The 17,516-nt window shown below is 47.2% G+C and overlaps 1 protein-coding gene across 3 annotated transcripts in view; it reads left to right on the forward strand.

Moving 5' to 3' along the window:
* LOC117588359 overlaps window positions 1-17,494 on the forward strand; it is a 74,884-nt gene extending 57,390 nt beyond the window's left edge. For 2 of the 3 annotated variants that reach the window (XM_034279572.1, XM_034279573.1), the window contains exons 10-13: window positions 1,832-1,963; window positions 14,721-14,803; window positions 15,066-15,380; window positions 15,952-17,494. In XM_034279572.1, the coding sequence (XP_034135463.1) occupies window positions 1,832-1,963; window positions 14,721-14,803; window positions 15,066-15,380; window positions 15,952-16,636 (1,215 nt within the window). In that variant the 3' untranslated portion in view covers window positions 16,637-17,494. Of the gene's footprint in view, window positions 1-1,831; window positions 1,964-12,638; window positions 13,322-14,720; window positions 14,804-15,065; window positions 15,381-15,951 lie in introns of those variants that run through there. The other variant, XM_034279574.1, reaches the window with a different exon arrangement.
* The last annotated feature ends 22 nt before the right edge of the window (window positions 17,495-17,516 follow it).

The raw sequence follows: 17,516 nt of genomic DNA on the forward strand, positions 1-17,516 counted from the left end.
CCCGCCCCGCCCCCACCCCCATGCCCACCCCCCCCCCCCCCCCCCCCCCCCCCACAGCAGAAAAATGAACTGGCAAATCCTTTTTGCACAAAAATCCACTCGTAAAAGTGGGGAACGTGATAACGTTCGCTCCACATCAAATAAAACGAGCAAAGAAAACAAAACAAAAAACCAGCTGGCTAGTCTACAAAAGATTTTAAATGGATAATATTTATCAGAAATGCCATTGAATAGCCAAGAAATTAACTAACAAATAATGAAGCCACAGCGTTAACAGATGAAGAGAGTCTGTGAAGTTAACAGAACAATAGAGTGTGTAGAGCTAACAGAGCAACGCAGGCTCTAGAGTTAACAGTTCAATGGAGTGTGTAGAGTTAACAGAGCTACATGCACTGTGGAGTGTAACAGAGCAACAGAGTCTGTGGAGTTAACAGAGCAGCATTGTCTGTAGCGTTAACAGATCAATAGAGTCTGTAGAGTGTAACAGATCAACAGAGTCTGTAGAGTGTAACAGAGCAACTCAGACTGTAGAGTGTAACAGATCAACAGAGTCTGTAGAGTGTAACAGAGCAACTCAGACTGTAGAGTGTAACAGATCAACAGAGTCTGTAGAGTGTAACAGATCAACAGAGTCTGTAGAGTGTAACAGAGCAACTCAGACTGTAGAGTGTAACAGAGCAACTCAGACTGTAGAGTGTAACAGATCAACAGAGTCTGTAGAGTTAGCAGAGTAAAAATGAAGCGAGGACAAACAAACATTTGAATGCAAGTACATATGTTTTCCCTTGTAGGGTAAACTTAAAATACAGAAACCAGAAACCAGAAACAACGCAAGAACCTATTCAGAACAAAGAACAAAAACGAACCCCAAAAACATAATAAAACCTGTCGCCCTGGATGAATGTAGGTGTAGCTGCGGAATGCACGTGGCCATGTACATATTTAATATTTATTTCATATTTTCATCCATTGTGACTGGTCAAAGAATTTCGATGAATTTGTTATGCAACAGTTACGCTCCCCAGCAACCAGAAATCAAAGAACAAATCTGCATTTGGAGTTCCAGCAATGCCGTTCATCAAATTAGTTGATTCAATTTTGCAAATGTTCCCAAACAATTCCATTTCGTTCTGGTCAAATATTTGCGCTCTATTTCTGACAAAAATGTACGCAGAATAATTCTTTTAAATTCACTCCACAAATGATATTCGCACGCTGAAATGATTTTCATAATTGTGGCAAATATCGGTTATAATTGCCATCATTTGTGGCAATTGTGCATCGAGGTGGGATCGGGGTTTGTTGCGGGTCTTTGATTTTAGTTTATGATTTCTAATTTGCTCAAACGATGCCAAATGTGTATGTGTGGGTGCACCATCAAATGCCCAATGAAGCGCATGCACACGTTATGTCTATTTAATTGGCCACCATTAAAATTGGTCGAGAATTTATGACGAGTTTGCTCGTACTTGGCGCATATAATTTATGATGACGGCATCTAAGACGGCTAATGATTACACATATTAATGCACACATGCGTATCTATGATGAGAAAGTGAAAGCTGGGCTAACAATTCCCATCAAATACACTGACCTGAGCAGCGAGTTCCATGGAATTACACACACGCTCGGGCAGTCCAATTTGAGCTCTCTCTGGGTGGTCGTCTCTACATTTATTTAGCTTTACGGTGAGAGCATTTAGGGTTATCGTTAGGCATGCAGAGTGGGTGGCAATTGGCTTGGCTTGGCAATTTGATAATGTAATTAAAATGGCAATTAAAACGTCACTCTCTCTGTCTCTGTCTCTGTCTCCCTCTCTATCTGCTTGCAGGGCGAAACGGCTGGTCAATCGGAGCATGTGGTCATCATTGTGATTGTGTTTGGCCTGATACTCGGCGGCATGGTCGTTACGTTCATCGTCAATTGCATACGCAAGATAATACGTGATCAAAAGATAATACGCGTAAGTACTGCCAAACTGTATTCAAACCCAACTTTAGACTTTTCACGCGCGAGCCAAAAAGAAACCCAAAAAAACCCCAAACCCCCGCCTGCCGCTCTCTCTCTCTCTCTCTCTCTTACTCCCGCTCTAGCTCGCTGTGTGCTTGTGCCCCCAAACACACACACCCTCCCCCCCTCCCATAGAATATAACTTTAAGTGTTTGCCCCATTGAGTAAAGTGCATTGCCGCAAAATGAACATTTATTTTCGACATTTTTTTGCATTTTTCCTTTGCTTTTTTGTGTGTGTGTGTTTTTTGTTGGTATGTATTAGAAACGGAAACGGAAACGTAAACTTAAACATATTTATGGCCAAACTCTCTCGTATGTGTGTGGAAATACTCGTTGAAATTTATAGAGAACCGTGCGTAAAATGTAGCTCTAAGTGCACCGCAAACCCAAACCAAAAACACCAAAAAAAAAAAAAACGAACCAAAACTATTCCATTTTTATGGCAATATTCAAAAGTGACAACAAAATGACCCTCCAGCAGCAGCAGCCGCAGCCGCAGCCGCAGTTAAATAATTTACTTGAACAATGCGTTTTCGGTGCGGCTTCCAATTGATTGAACATACACAAGTACATATGTATGTACATACTTAGCTCATTTTGCACATGTAAACATAATTGAACATGCGTTGACTGTTTGACAAGTGAATCGGAATCAGCAGCGGTATCACAATGCGTGTGACAGGCGCAGAGAGACGCAAAGCTGCAACGGAAATGCAACGATGGACAACTGCTAGAGCTGACAATTAGTCGATAAGTCGATAGGTTCAGTGTGAATGTCGGGGAGCTGGAATATTGGCTGCATGTAAGGCAGGAAATGAGCAGCCAACGGGTGGTTCCACTTGGACAGGCCCTTTGGGGTTGTGCATTCAGAAGTGGCAGTAGTAGAGATTTGATATTGTTAGCTGCTCAAGTCGCTGCTTGAATGGCTTCCATTTAGGCTTAAAATATGCCAAGTTTCCAGTCGACTTTCGGTGCTGTTGAGTGTTGGATTTTGACTAGTAATTGTTATGGCAATGCAGGGTATTACCACCAATTAGCGAAGCAGCTTGGAGAGGCAACGCTGAATGTTTGTGGCCACCAGCTTAGGGCCAAGTGCAGCTTAAGGGTAGGAATGCTGCGAGGCAGCTCAGCCCCCACTGACGACATTAGCAAAACAATAATATGCAGCGTGATAGGAATCTTGTCGCCTGTTGTCTGCTACAACGGAATCTGCACAGAAGGGAGCAAACATTTCTCACTGTCTGCTCTGGGGTTGTTGTGCTGCTGCCAAGAATTTGCTTGGCATCGAACCGCGAGGCAGGAAGCAGCAGATCTAGCAGCAGATTCTAATGCCGTCTGACACTTTGAAATGTAAAATAGACTTTGACTCTGACTTTGACTTTGACTGCGACCACAAACAGAGGAGAGCAGAGGGAGATACCCACACTCAAGTTGACTAATCAACACAAATGAAATTTGTCAGTTGAATGCGCAAAAGATGTCTGGAGCTCCATTCGCATTTTGTTAGCTTTGACAGAGAGGAGCACCAGGCCACGGAGCAATCGCTTAAGAGGCAAACTCTGGCTCAGCAAAGAGCAAACGCAGAGTCGAGGCAGAGTCGAGTCGAGTGTCTGTTTAATCAAGCTGCAGACCGCGTCTATAAATATATGACCAGGCCTCCATCCGCCACGCCTCTGGCCACATCCGCTAGCACACAGATCCAAAATCCAAATACACACACACACACACACACACACACACAGAGACACACACACAGATACTTAATTAACTCGCTTGGCAGAAGGGGCAAAAGGAGTCCCCCATGCCAGTTGGCTTCATTTTGTCCTTTGTTTTTTCTTTCTTTTTTGTTGGTTGGTTGGTTGCTGGGTTGCTGGGTTGGTTGGTTAGTCTGCTCAACTCATTGCCGTGCTATCCCGCTGCCCGTTTTTGCCACAATGATATTCAATTTGGCCACGAACCTGCCGAACCATTGGAACCACGGACTGGCATGGCATGTCTCACTCTCTCCATGCGCCAAACAAACAAAAAACAAGTCAATGCTGGGCTAAAGTCAATGTCAAAATTGATGCTTCAATATGACCCCCAGGGGAAGTTGTACTCACGGCAAGAGTAAGAGTCAGAGTCGAAGTCAGGGAGTCACGACTGGAAGGAAAATGCCATGATAAATGAAATGAAATGAAAATGAAAATGAAATGACTTTTGCCAGGACAACCAGAGACTTGACAACAGCAATTGGCAGAGAGAGAGAGAGAGCGAGAGAGAGTTTTCTCGATATTGATATCGACAGCAGATGAAACTTTATGCCCAACGAAAAGGACGAAAAACCACAACAACAACACGCCAGAAGGAGCCGCACAGGAGGAGTCGAGGAGTCAGCTGTGAGAGGCTCAAGCCCAGGCCATGGCTCTGTAATTCCGAGCTTTCATATTTATAATTCCATTTGTTGCAAATAGAACAAAAACAAAACAATAACAGCAAGTGTGTGTGTGTGTGTGTGTGTGTGTGTGTGTGTTCTCTGCACATGAATAACCCAAAAGCTACTTGAACTTTTGCTGACAAGCCACAAACGGGGCAAATTTCGTGCAGGTTGTTGCCTGTTTTTTTTTTTGTTTGTTAGAAGAGGTCACCGGAGCAGTGACACTTCAGCGCAATCGATTGTGTGTGCCCCCCTTTCGCTTTCACTTTCACTTTCGCTTTCACCTACTCCTTCTCCTCCACTGCCACTGCCACTGCCACTTCCACTTCCACTTCAGTGGTTTGCCCATCGTTAATTGTGTGTGAATGAATAAATATTTTACAAAAAATATCAACAAGAATACAAAAAAACACTTCATACTTCATTTAATAGCAGCGAGGTGTTGGATTATTTAATTAATTTATCTGTCGCCACCACTCCACAGTAATTAGCACACACACACACACACACACACACACACACACACACACCACACACAGATACACGCTCGTTGTGCATGAAGTCCGTAGGCGATAGGCTGCCGCACATTGAACATCTTTTTGAAGCAATCCTGGCATCTATCTGCAGAGTTTATGTGGGAAAATGAATTACTACTCCGCTGGCGGTGAGTTCTCATTGGAATTTAAATACAAATATCCCAGAAGAGTAACCGCCAGAGCATTCACCTTTCGGCGCTTCCGCGTATATCCATTTGTAATGCATTTTTGGTGCATTTGTCAGCGTCGATCAACATTTCTGGGTTTGGTTTTGGTTTGTGCTTCTGATTCTGATTTGGGTTCACAGCTCGGGATGCTATCAGGTCGCTGTTCAGTGATTTATGTAATTTAATAATGAACGCCCCGCCACCCACCGGTCCGCCCGTTAATTTGCGCCACGAGCAAGAGGCGCTTACGCAACCCAATGGCCAAATGCAGGATGACGAAGCCCACGGATTGACGGCGGTTGCGGCTAGGGGGAGTTGCAGGTTGCAGGTTGCACGTTGCACGTTGCACGTTGCACGTTGCAGGTTACTTGTGCGATAGTGGCACGGCAGACAAAGCAGTCAAAGCATGTTCCAGCTAAATTGTAAAACAGCCGCGTCCGCTGACGCCGCACAATGGCCCGAAGCCGGAACAATCGAGCGGCAACAATGGGGCTCCACGGCATAATGTGAACTCAATTTGTATGGCCTGTATATCTGAGTTTTGCGGCCCGTGAGCACAGTGAATGGACTACATAATTGGATAGGATAATCCTCGTACTGCGACTCGTACTTCTTGGCTTCCATTTATGGCTTTGTTGATGAAGGAGGGATAAGATCAAAGAGGAGTGAAAGGTAAAAGGTAAAAGATTGCAACCTCCATGAGGAAACTTCCACTATTAAGTGAATGAAATCCCCATTGCTGCCTCCAAGTGACGAGTGTTAGAAAATCAATCTCTGATTTAGCCAGTGCGTGGCTGAAGCAATTTTTGTTTGCTTTTTGACGCAATCAGCCCTACTGTTCACACACCTGAGTAACGGCACTACGGCAGCAACGGCAGCTGCACACGAGCCTCAATCTGATTATCGCCTCGAGTGCTAGATGATGCTTGATGGAGTGCTGGTGCTGGTGCTGGTGGTGGCGGAGGTGGCGGTGCGTTGATGGGGATTATGCGGATGATGATGATGATGATGATGATGCTGATGGGGATGGGAATGGAAATGTTAGACGACAAACGGCAGATGGCAGAAGGGAGAAGGGAGAAGGGAGCTAGGCACTTCCAGCGACCCTTCAAACGCTTTTGGAACGTTCGCAAATTATGCCATCAATAAATGGCACAAGGACCAAGGACTAAGGTCAAGAGTGGGTCGGGAGGTAGAACGGGTTAAGTTGCTTCCTTTATTGCCAGGCTCTGGCATTTATGAAACTGCAGCGCAGCACATCAATTTGCACAAAGCGCACATCAAACCAAATCAAATCGAATCGAATCAACGTCAGCAGATTTGATAAAAGAAAATCATTCAGCGATCGGAACGGTGCTGTTGGGGCTGGGTTGGGGTTGGAGGGCAAGCACTTAAATATTCCCATTTCTGCTCACCAAATGGCGTCCGGCAAATGTGTACAAGAAACGGAAAGAAATAAACTAAAAGGAAAAGAAAGCAACTAAATAAACGAAATGGAGTGGAGGAAGAGTGCACGGGGTAAAGAGTGATAGTAGCATTCTAAGTACGCAGATTGTAATAAAACATATTTCCATATTCCACTTGAATACTTTACGTTTTTATACCGCACTACCCACACTCCGTGCTTGTGCTCTCCACTGTGCGGAGCTACTTCTAAGAGCCTCCCCCCTCCCTTCACAACCGTTGGTTCGCTGAATTTTACTGTTGCTGTTGCCACTTAGATTTTAGCATGTAGATAAGCAGAAAAGTATTTCCGCTCACTCTTGCACACTCTCGAAATGGGCGAGTGAAGAGTGGGGATGGAGAAGAGAGCGAGAGCGAGAGCGGATGCAATTTCTTTGCGCTCTTCTTTGCTCCGTCTTGCCGAGGGTTGATCGAAGCGGCCTCTGCTGCGGATCGGTAGCTAACAGTTTCCAATGTGGCTTCAGGGCTAACGGATTTATCACTCCTCGGCACTCGCTCTTCGTCTTCCGTCTTCCGTCTTCATCTTATTCTCAATTCAATTTTCCTACTTGCTCCTTTTTGTTGTTGTTTTTATTTCTTTTTGTATTTTGTGTTGATAAATGTGCAAAGCTGCAATTTGCCAGCTAGCTCAGTGGGATGTTGCTGCAAGACTTGTGGAAAATCTCATCACTCCAATTCATCCTGTAGCGCACCTCGCACTCTACAATCCGCACTCCCCCGCACAACCATAAGTGAGCCAGCAGGAAGCTTGGAATGCATTTGGGCGCTGCCATGTCTTGGCTGCATCCTTGGCGAGGCGCTTGCCATAACTGCATGCAATTTGGTAACAACCGCAATGCATATTTGCCCTTGCCATCAAAGATATCGCACACACACAAACACACATTGCCTTGAGTGGCATTCTAGTGTTGCCATTTAAGCAATGGCAACGACTTGCCGGTGGCCGCCCTGCACCCCATCTAACCTTTCATGCTCCGCGCTGCCTCCACGCTTCTCCTGCTTCTCTGCTGATTCTGATGCCAGAACCAGTAGCAGCCATGGAACGAAACGATACGGAACGGAATGGAATGGAAAGGCATGGCGAAAGGCAAACGAAGCAAATCATTGTAGTGATCTCCCTCAAATCCAGCCAGGGTCCACGGCACTGATGCTACCACCCAAACTATCGCTCTCTCGGGATAAACTACTTTAGAATGACAGCCAGGGCCAGGACCAGGGCTAGGGCATGCATATCCATAGTTTTTATTGCAGTCTACGCCGTCGCCGTCTACGTCTTCGTCTTAGTCTCAGCACACAAGTTGGAACTGTCAGGTTTTGCATTCAGTTTGTTCTTTCCGGATTTATGAAAGAGCTTCGATGATATTTTTGCTCGAACTATGAACCATTGCAGTTAACTTATTTACTTATTTGAACATCTTCAAGACACCTACCAAGCTCAGCTAATTCCCGACTTAAACACGCAACAAGCAACCTTCCCTTGTCCGGACTGTCTGCTGTAAGGGGTAACTGGCAGGCCCCGACGCTGCAGGCCATCATCGTCCCTGGCGTGTTTTATTATTTCAAGCTCAGCTGAGAATTCATTCCAGCTAAATTTGATGGCACTTTTCATTGTTTTCTGGCAGACTCCAGACCCCGCCTAAGTGCAGCTGTCGCTGCTGCTGTCTCTCCTCCTGCTGTTGTTGCATGTTTCATATTTCATAAAAATTAGGTAATACGCGAGCTACAAGAGAGCATGCAGAAGGAGTGGCCACTCACCAAGTCTGCCGCCAATTGTCGGCTAGTTGAAGTGGCCCCCCCCCCCAAGAGCGTGGCCTGGCAGTCGTAATGGAAAAACTGCCATTTCCGCCAGGCGCACAGCTCATGCGTGTCCGTTTAGGGACGTAGAAGAATGGGATGCTTGGACCTGGCCCGGCTTATCTGTTCCTACCACCCCCATCCAGCCATCTGGGGGCCATGTCTAAGTCGAAGGAGTAGAGCAGGAGCAGTAGAAGAGAGAACCAGAACCAAAACCAAAACCAGAGCCAGAGCCATGTCATGCATTGGGGAAATGCAATATTTTATTTGAAACTGAAGCGAATTCTTCCTTCAACCCAACACACACTCGACATGAGGGGAGGCAGAAGCAGGACAAGGCGGATAACTAGGATTCCCGGCGCAGAGAGTGACGAGTGCAGTACACTTGGAGAATAAATCGAATACTCCAAAAGGGAGTGGGCTGGCAGGAGCTTGGGCTAAACACTTGCGGCAAAGTGGAAAACGTTTCTGAAGAGGCCCGACTGAGCCGCTTGGTTGTTCGCTGCTAAGCGATTACTCTCTGTGTGTGCACTTACCAAAGCCACTTCTGGTCTGGATCGCTGGCTCGTGTTTGCCCAAGATTAGGGATCTTCTTTCACTGGTTTTCGCAGACATGTTTTCAGCGGAGATGGCAACAGTCAGCTAATCTATATCAGCAATCTATGTCATATTTTCCTCACTTATTTCCATCTTTGCTCCACCATCTGCTGCACCTCCAGTCTCTGTCTTAGTCTTTCTGTAAGGCATTCCTTTTGCCTCCCCTGCAGGTTTATTATTATTTGTCTCTTAATCATCTTGCATATTTATTACAACTCTCCGCTTAAGAGTTCTGCATCCAAATTAGAGTTCATTTCATGGGCTAACGATGGCTTCGGCGGTGTTTGGTTTTCTTCAAGTGCAGAACCCACCGGGCCAGGGCCAGGGCCAGGGCCAGGGCCAGGACTATTGGCTTTAAGCAGCAAGTAATAACCAACTTATGTTGCTAACCGTATTTCTTTCGCTGCCATCAATTTTCTTTAGCTCCACCGCCGCAGTACCACCGCTCCAGCATTCGCCCCTCGCCCACTCGTCGTTCATCCCTTCGGCTTCGTTTGCTCTCCCCGTTTCCCCTTTCGGCTGGACACACTCGCTGCTGCTGCTGCTGCTGCTGCTGCTGCATTGGCGAAATGAAATGAAATGAAATGAAATAAATCAAGCTGAAATGCAATTCGCAAAAGAAACACTCAGAGCCTGCCCTGCCCTGGTCGAGCCATAAAATAATGCCAAGGCGCAGAGGGGAGTCCAGGGGGATTCCGTGCGCCGTCTCCAGACAGGATTCTCGACCAAGGCGAAAAGCTTGGGGCTTAATGCGAAATGAAATGCTTTCACTTGAGCTTAACACGTGGGTGGGTGGTGCCATGGCCATGGCTATGACTGTGGCCGTAGCTGTGGCTCTTTCTGCACAGCTGCCAGGCAGTCGTCAGTCAATCAATCCATTGATCAGTCGGCCAGTCAATCAATCCCAGAACACACACACACACCCACACGGCAAACCGCAACACACATTTTGAGAGACATCGAACATTGCACAATTTTGCATTCTAATTGATTTTGTCTTCCCCCATTTGCGGTTAGTGCGAACTTTTCATTTAAACTGCAAATTTATAATTAGGAAGCCAAACCAAGAACAGCAACAACAACCGACACATGCCATAAAATAAAATAAAAGTAAAAATAAATTTGATTTTGATCTGGAATTTTAGAGCCGCGTTTCGGTTAGGAAATTTGAATGCGAAGACGAGAAGCAATCAGCAATCAGAATGCGTATTTTGATATCCGTTGCCATAGCCACGATTCATAATAATAATAATAATAATAATAAACGAAAAGGGACGTGTGAAACGCTTCTTACGCGTCACAACTTTTATACCCGGCACTCTAGTACTGAGTACATCTGCACCTTAGCGGTGTTTTATCAACAACATTTCTCACACCAACACGCTCCTTTAGCTCGCTGCCCTTCCCTATACCCACACACTGCAGACAAGCAGAGTGTGAATGAGAGAATGTGAAAAAAAAAACAAATATAAGCTGCGGGACGGGGTGGGTTTAGCCACTGCAAATTAATTTCTTCATTCTGGCTTTAATAGTGATCCAATCGGTGATCAGATAGATATAGGTCCTTCCCTACGGAATGGCGTTAAAATTGTTGCTTTGCGAGGTTTTCGCCCTTTTGCGGGGGCGGAAGGGGGCGGGGCTCATTTTTGAAATACACTTGTAACAGTGTGAGCATACAGAAGTCTGGATGCAAAATTTGGTGGCTCTAGCTCTTGTAGTCTTTGAGTACTAGGCGCTCATCAGGACGGACGGACAGAGGGACGGACAGACATGGCTCAATCGACTCGGCTTCTGTGTGTTACATACATCCACTTTGTGCACAAATACAATATACCCTGCTAACTCTTCGAGTACCGGGTATACAAATATGAAGGCAATCAAACGGAGAGCATATTTTCACAACTGGTTGCCAAATCAAACAATGGGTTGGGTTGGGTTGGGGCGTGAATCTCCGTCTCAGTGGCATCAAATGCAGATTCCTTGATGGATGTTCAGCATGGAAAGTTGAGTTCGGGTTTGGTGAGAGGCGCAGATAAGGAGATTTATGGAGTGGGGGAAACTTGCGATTGGCTTCTGATTAGAGGCAACTTGTTCGAAGTTAATTTAACAAATTGCCCCCGAGGACCTGTGGCAGACCTTTGGTTGTTTGGTGGCTGGCACCAACCGACTCAAAGGTGAGCTCAACTCACGGGCAACTCGACGAGCCCCCCCCCCAAAATTCCAATTAAACAAATGCCAAACTTTTCCCACTGCCTCTCCCCAGGCCTCCGCACACCCCTCCGCAAAAAGGCCAAAAGTCAGCCAAGCGCAAAGCCAAAAACTTTTACACACACACACACACACAGGTATATGGGATGTGTGTAAATTTTTGGATAAAATATTTCATCAACAAATTTATGAAATAAAGAGAAAATGCGAATGCGAATGCGAATGCGAATTTCGATTACAATTTGCAGCCAAAATGCAAACCAGCGAGGCATGACGATTGATGTGAGACGTGAGATCTGAAAGGACAAAAATAGTTTGTCCGTCAACAAAGCAAAATGTGTTTGGCCAATTAAAGTGTGGCCAAGACAAACAGCCATCAAACCCAATTAATTCCAACAATAATTGGCCCCAAGCGACGAGCATCAAAAAATGCGATTCAAAAGCAAAAAATATCCGAAACGCAAGAGAGGAAACCGCACACAAAAATCTCTGCTTTGCGGTTAGTTTTTGCTTGTACTTCATGTGCCACACATTGCCATCGAAATCATCGGATGTGTGGGGCAGGACAATGGGTGGCAAGAGCTATCAGTCCTCCGCTTGGCAATGGAAGGGAATGTAGGCCACAGAGAACGGGCCTCCGCAGCCATTTAGAGACAAAAGGCAGAGGCGGAACCAACTCTCTTGATGGCCATGGCTCGACTTGTCACGTCTCGGCGTGGGTCTGGGCTTCTCTTGTTGGCAGCTGCAATCTGCAACAATGATATCTATTAATTATTGGGCAAAACTTCTACAAATTGAGTTGTATTTGATTTGAATTGGACTTTCATTTGCATATCACTCATGCGACAAGTGTTGGCACCCACTCGTGCTTAGCCCTCAGGCTTTGTGTCCCACATCGAGCTGGAATGGGGCAGAGATGATTCAATTATCGTTGACTTTTGTTGTGTGTGCAGGCCACTCCAACCGAAGACACAATCCGTTGGCTGGGCAAAACGACTCCAATGCCAAATCAAATTAGCTTCCTGGCTGTGCATTCTGTGCGCACAGGAAAGGAAACTGCATCCCAGAGTGAGGCTTACATTTAATTCTGATTAATTCCCACCCACACATCAATTGGTTTCCTTTGCATCTCTTTCGCCTGCACCAGGAAATGCACCTTTGCCTGTCCTCTAGCTATCTCTCTCTCACACACACGCGCACACACACACACACACACTCACACACACATAGACAGCTTAGACAGCTTAGACCACATGTAGATTTGTATCGCCTCTAGAGTTGCGCTAGAAATTATCTTCTCTACTCGACTCTTGGTCAAATCGGTGATAGATATTCTCTCTCTCTCTCTCTCTCTCTGCTATATATCTTCCTCTTTCTATCTATCTATCTATCTCCCTTCTCTCTCTTCTGTCTGTCTTCTCTTTCTCTTGTGCTTCACCCACAGGATGTGCCAGCGCTAAGCAATCGAATCTATCACATTGACTCGTTCATACTGGAAGCTCCCAAGAGCGCCATTTTCGTGGGATTACAAAACGATTTCATGTGCAATTATGCCTACAATCTGGCCGAGCAATTGCCCACAGCCCACAGCGATGGCAGTCAGTCAATGAATGAGCCACGGCTGAACGGACTGCGAACTGAAACGGCGAACTTTGATTCCAGCAGCGACTCCAACACGCCACCCAAGCTGGGGGAACAGGCGCAGACCTGCGACGGCTATGACTGCAGCTACGAGAGCGACTATCGGTGCCATGGCAGAGGAGGGGCTGACACTGAGGAGGAGCACGCGCTGGAGGATCCCCCGCCTGAGGAGGAGGATCAAGAGTACGACGACGGCATCGGGTTCAGCTGCGACAGCGACAGCCTCACCATGCCCGACGACGATGAATTCGTGCTCGTTGCTGGCCCCTGTGCCGCCAACAATTCGAGCCCATCCGGCAGCAGCTCGATGCACTGCAGCAGCGGCAGCGGCAGCGGCAGCAGCGGCCACACGGCCACCGTCAGCTCATACACCTCGTTGGAGCTGGACATCATGCTGCCGGCTCTGACGCCGCCACCGCCGCCAATGCTGGCCAAGCCCAAGTCGAGCACAAATCCACTCAAGTTCCTTCACAAAATCATCTAAAAAAAGAAACACGATTTTTTTTCTTTGCTCTGCTCCTTGTTATGTATCTGGGAAATGCATCTGAGTTGCAGCATCATTAAAATCAAACCCTGCCCTGCCCTGCCCTGCACCGCACCGCAAATTAAAATTCAAAATCAAGTACAGAAATCCAACCACATTCCAGCTCCCAACTCCCAGCTCCCAGCTCCCAGCTCCATTCAAGCTTCCAATTGTGCATCACAAATGATTGATATTTATGTGTATAATTATCAGAAATCAGAAATCACATTGGACGAGGCACTTTATGTACCGATTTAATAATTTCATTTCGACCGTAAACCACTCAAACTGCTATCAATGGAGAGTTCGTAAAATGCTGATTTAAGTGCTGAATTTTAATCGCTGATAATTGAATTATAAACATTATAAAAACTTGTATCAAAAGTATTATTCGCGTAGGTTTAAATCGTGTGTAAATTGCCGCTTTGATGGAGTGAAATTTGTACCAGACAATCGAGACAACAAGCAAAGGCCTCAAAGTGAATAGTTAACCGTTTTTAGCCAAACCAAATTGCTGCCAAATATAAAATACATAATGTACCAATAGATTTGTAGATCGAAGCTTAAACCCACTGCATTTGTGGCCGAGATAGAAAGTCAATAAAGAGCTAACAATATTTATTCTGTTCGATTTGCTTCGCGATTTCCAGCTCCGCTCTCGAGACATTATTATCTTCCTTTTGGGGCGAATGCTGGAAATATTCAGCCATAATAATGGGAGAGAGAGAGAGAGAGTAATTGGCAAAAAGCAAAATGGAGATCCAAGCAATCTCTGGGCAAAGGTAGAGCTGCAGCAAAGGTTTGCCTTGTATACCATTATGAATGCAATTCAGTGTGCAGGCTGCTGTGGGGGGTTGCTTGGATTCAGGCTTTTATTTGCCTGAACGGAGCACGTTCTTCATTATGATGTATTTACGTATTAACGCTTTCCCTTTATGCAGGCTATCAAGAGCTACTGCTACACACACACACAAGAGAGACAGAGAGAGAGACAGAGAGAGAGAGAGAGAACTGGGGGCATCAGGTGGCAACTGGCTTAATTGCTCTGCAAGCAGCAGCACCCACCACATCCACATCCACATCCACATCCTTCCTCCTTCCTCCTTTTTCTTCATAATCCAGCAGTCTGTGGGGGGTCGGTGCCAGCGAGGGCCTTAAAGCAAATTATGGATACGCGCACTGCAGATACACTCATTGCTCGAATCGAAGCTTTGTCCAGGCAGCTTAAGCCAGTGCCAGTCCCAGTCCCAGCTCCTGCTGCTGCTCCTGGCCCCATTCCCCCTACCCAAATTAATTAAAAATATTTATTATTATGCTTATTATATTTCTTAATCTCTCTCTTTCACCCTCTGACTGGCACAGGAACACATCCGCGAGTCAAAGGAAAGCAAGCTGGACGAGATGGGTCGCAATTCCAAGGCGCGTTCGCGAGAGAACATATCAAGGTAAGTCGCATTTGTCGACTACCCATTGGTATCATTCAAGCACAAAGACAGACAGACAGACAGACAGACAGACAGAGGTTCAACGCCCTGCGCTAATGAGGCAAGCGACAGCTGGGTGTGCCCCCTCGGTGTTGATTGTTTGACAATAGCCCCAGATGTGAATGGACTGCAGCTGTGGCACTGACTGACTGACTGACTGACTGATCGATTCATGACACAGGGAATATATGTATTTGAAACGTTTTCGTTTCGTTTTCGGCAGGCAAAAGCATTCACAGACCTCGCTGCAAATACTGGACGATGTCTCGAATCGCTACTACCGAGAGGCCGTGCCCATGTCCACACAATCGAGCAAAGCCGATTTCAAGGAGAAGGAGCACAGCATTCTGCGACGCCATCCGGACATGACCCAAACGAGTCTGTGCGGCATTGGCATTGGCGACGATGGCGACTCGAGCTCAACCACAACGGCCACGCATCAGCAACAGCAACAGCAACAGCATCAGCATGAGATGATGACAAAGGCGGCCATGTCGACGGCACCAGTTAATGCCTGCGATATGGGCTGTCAGACGAGGTGAGTGGTCCAGGGGCTCCGGAGCCAGTTGCTGGCACGTTCCTGGTCATCCACAGCATATGGGGAGTCAAATAGATGCCAGCAAATTGCAAAGTCAACGCTGGCCAAACACTAAAAACAATGACAATGTCGAGCTCTCTGGCTCTGGCTCTGGCTCTGGCTCTGACTCTGTGGGGGCAGACGCCGTTGCCTGTCGCTTGCACAGACACAAATCGATGCAAATATTTGTATTTGCATGCGTCTTTATTGGATATGGAGACAGGCTCCCACTGCACACAGTCACAGTCACAGTCAGAGTCAGAGTCAGAGTCGCATGTTAGCGGAGGGAGTGGATGACAATCGAGTGAACAGAGTGACACAATGCTGAACGTGCCACGCGCTGAGGATGCATGATGCATGATGCATGGGCCATGGCAGCAAGTGAAATGTTTTGCTCTCTGGCAGCCATTGCAAAATGGGAGCCGTCACAGATCATTTTGTGTCCGTGTCGGTGTCCGTGTCCCCAGTTCTCTTTTCCATTCCGTGGCAGCCAAATATTAAACTGTTTCTCTCACTTGTCCATGCTCCGCAGGGAATCGCTGTTCGTCAACAGTCCTGGCATTGGACCAGGAGCGGGCATCGGTATTGCCACACTAATGAGACAAAAGTCCAGCTCGTCCTCGCTGGGCGGTGGCAGTGTGGCGGGCGTTGGGATGCCGCCGCCACCTCCACGCTTCTTCTCCACCTTTGGCTATGAGCCGGCGCCACATGGCCAGGGATCGCCCTCGCTGCCGCAGAGTACACCGCCGCCGCCAGTGGTCGGCACGCTGACACGACGCAGCATGCAACAGCAGCAGCAACAGCAGCAGCAGCAGCAGCAGCAAATGCATCCCGAGTCGCTGGAGCTGGAGGAGCGACATAGCGGCCGCTCGCATTATGGCGGTCTCATGGCGACTCCCACAGCGAAGCCGCCACAGGAGATCTGTCACCACCATCACCAGCATCAACAGCAGCAGCAGCAGCGCATGCATCATGTGCATCCTGCCCATCAGCATCCACCAAGCATTGCAGCGCGAATCCCAGCCATGGGCCTTCAGAAGGGACACGGTCAGGGCCAGGGACAGGGCCAAGGAATGTGTCAGACAACGATCCTGCCCGGCAAGCAGCCGCACCAGCAGCCGCACCAGCAGCAGCAGCAGCAAAAGAACGAAGAGTCCAAAGTATTCATCGACATACGGAATTCAGCGCCAGACGTGATTATCATGACGTCCCATTGACATTTAAGGATTGCCCGCCAATCAGCAAGAACAACAGAAACAGGAACAGAAACGGCAACAGCAACAACTACGACCGGCAGCATCAGCAGCTGGACATTGGCCAACATATTAACCGCAGCGACGCTGATGACACAACACGGACAAGGACACGGACACGGACATGGACACGGACACGGACAGCTCGGGGGCAGGTCCAGTCCCTGTCTGCATTCTGTGACAGTTTATACTTTTGCGTCTCTCGCTCTTTTTATTGCTGCATCCCCGATGTGCTTAAAGTTCTTTGAGTGGGCTCTGGCATCACCAGAGAAAGGTTTAATTCAATTTTGGAACTGGTGTGGTTTTAAACCGGAACCGGGTGAAATTTTGTACTGTTAAGAAATGTAAACGTAATTGAGAGAAATTGATCCTGTTTCGAATTCGTTGGTCGCTTCTCAGTTGCTTCTCCATCTGGTGCTCATCCAAGAGCTTTAGCTTTAAGTTTAATTTGTTTTAAACCAACTGGAATTTGGTTCTAATCGGTTCAAGCAACAGCGGCTTTCAATATTGCGTTAGGCGTTGAGCAGTCAGTCTGTGGGGGGACGCCACCAAATGAGCAGGAGCTGGACAGCTGCGACAAATGGAAGATGTGTTTGTCCGTTGGCCAGGGCCAGCCCCTTTGCAATTGAATTGCCGGCTCGAGCCGCTTTCCCGGCTGTTCTCTGGCTGGCCGCAATCGAAGGCAACATGGCCGGACATGGTCCAGGCAAAAACGATGAGGATGCTGCATGTAGGAGCTGCACAAGGTGGACACGGTTTATGGTGGGTTGAGCAGACATTAAACAGACAGAGACGTTGACAACGTGGCGTATGAGCAACATTTACCGGGGGGGGGGGGGGGGGG

Source organism: Drosophila guanche, unplaced genomic scaffold (genome assembly GCF_900245975.1).
Source record: "Drosophila guanche unplaced genomic scaffold, DGUA_6, whole genome shotgun sequence".
Classification (NCBI taxonomy): Eukaryota; Metazoa; Arthropoda; class Insecta; order Diptera; family Drosophilidae; genus Drosophila; species Drosophila guanche.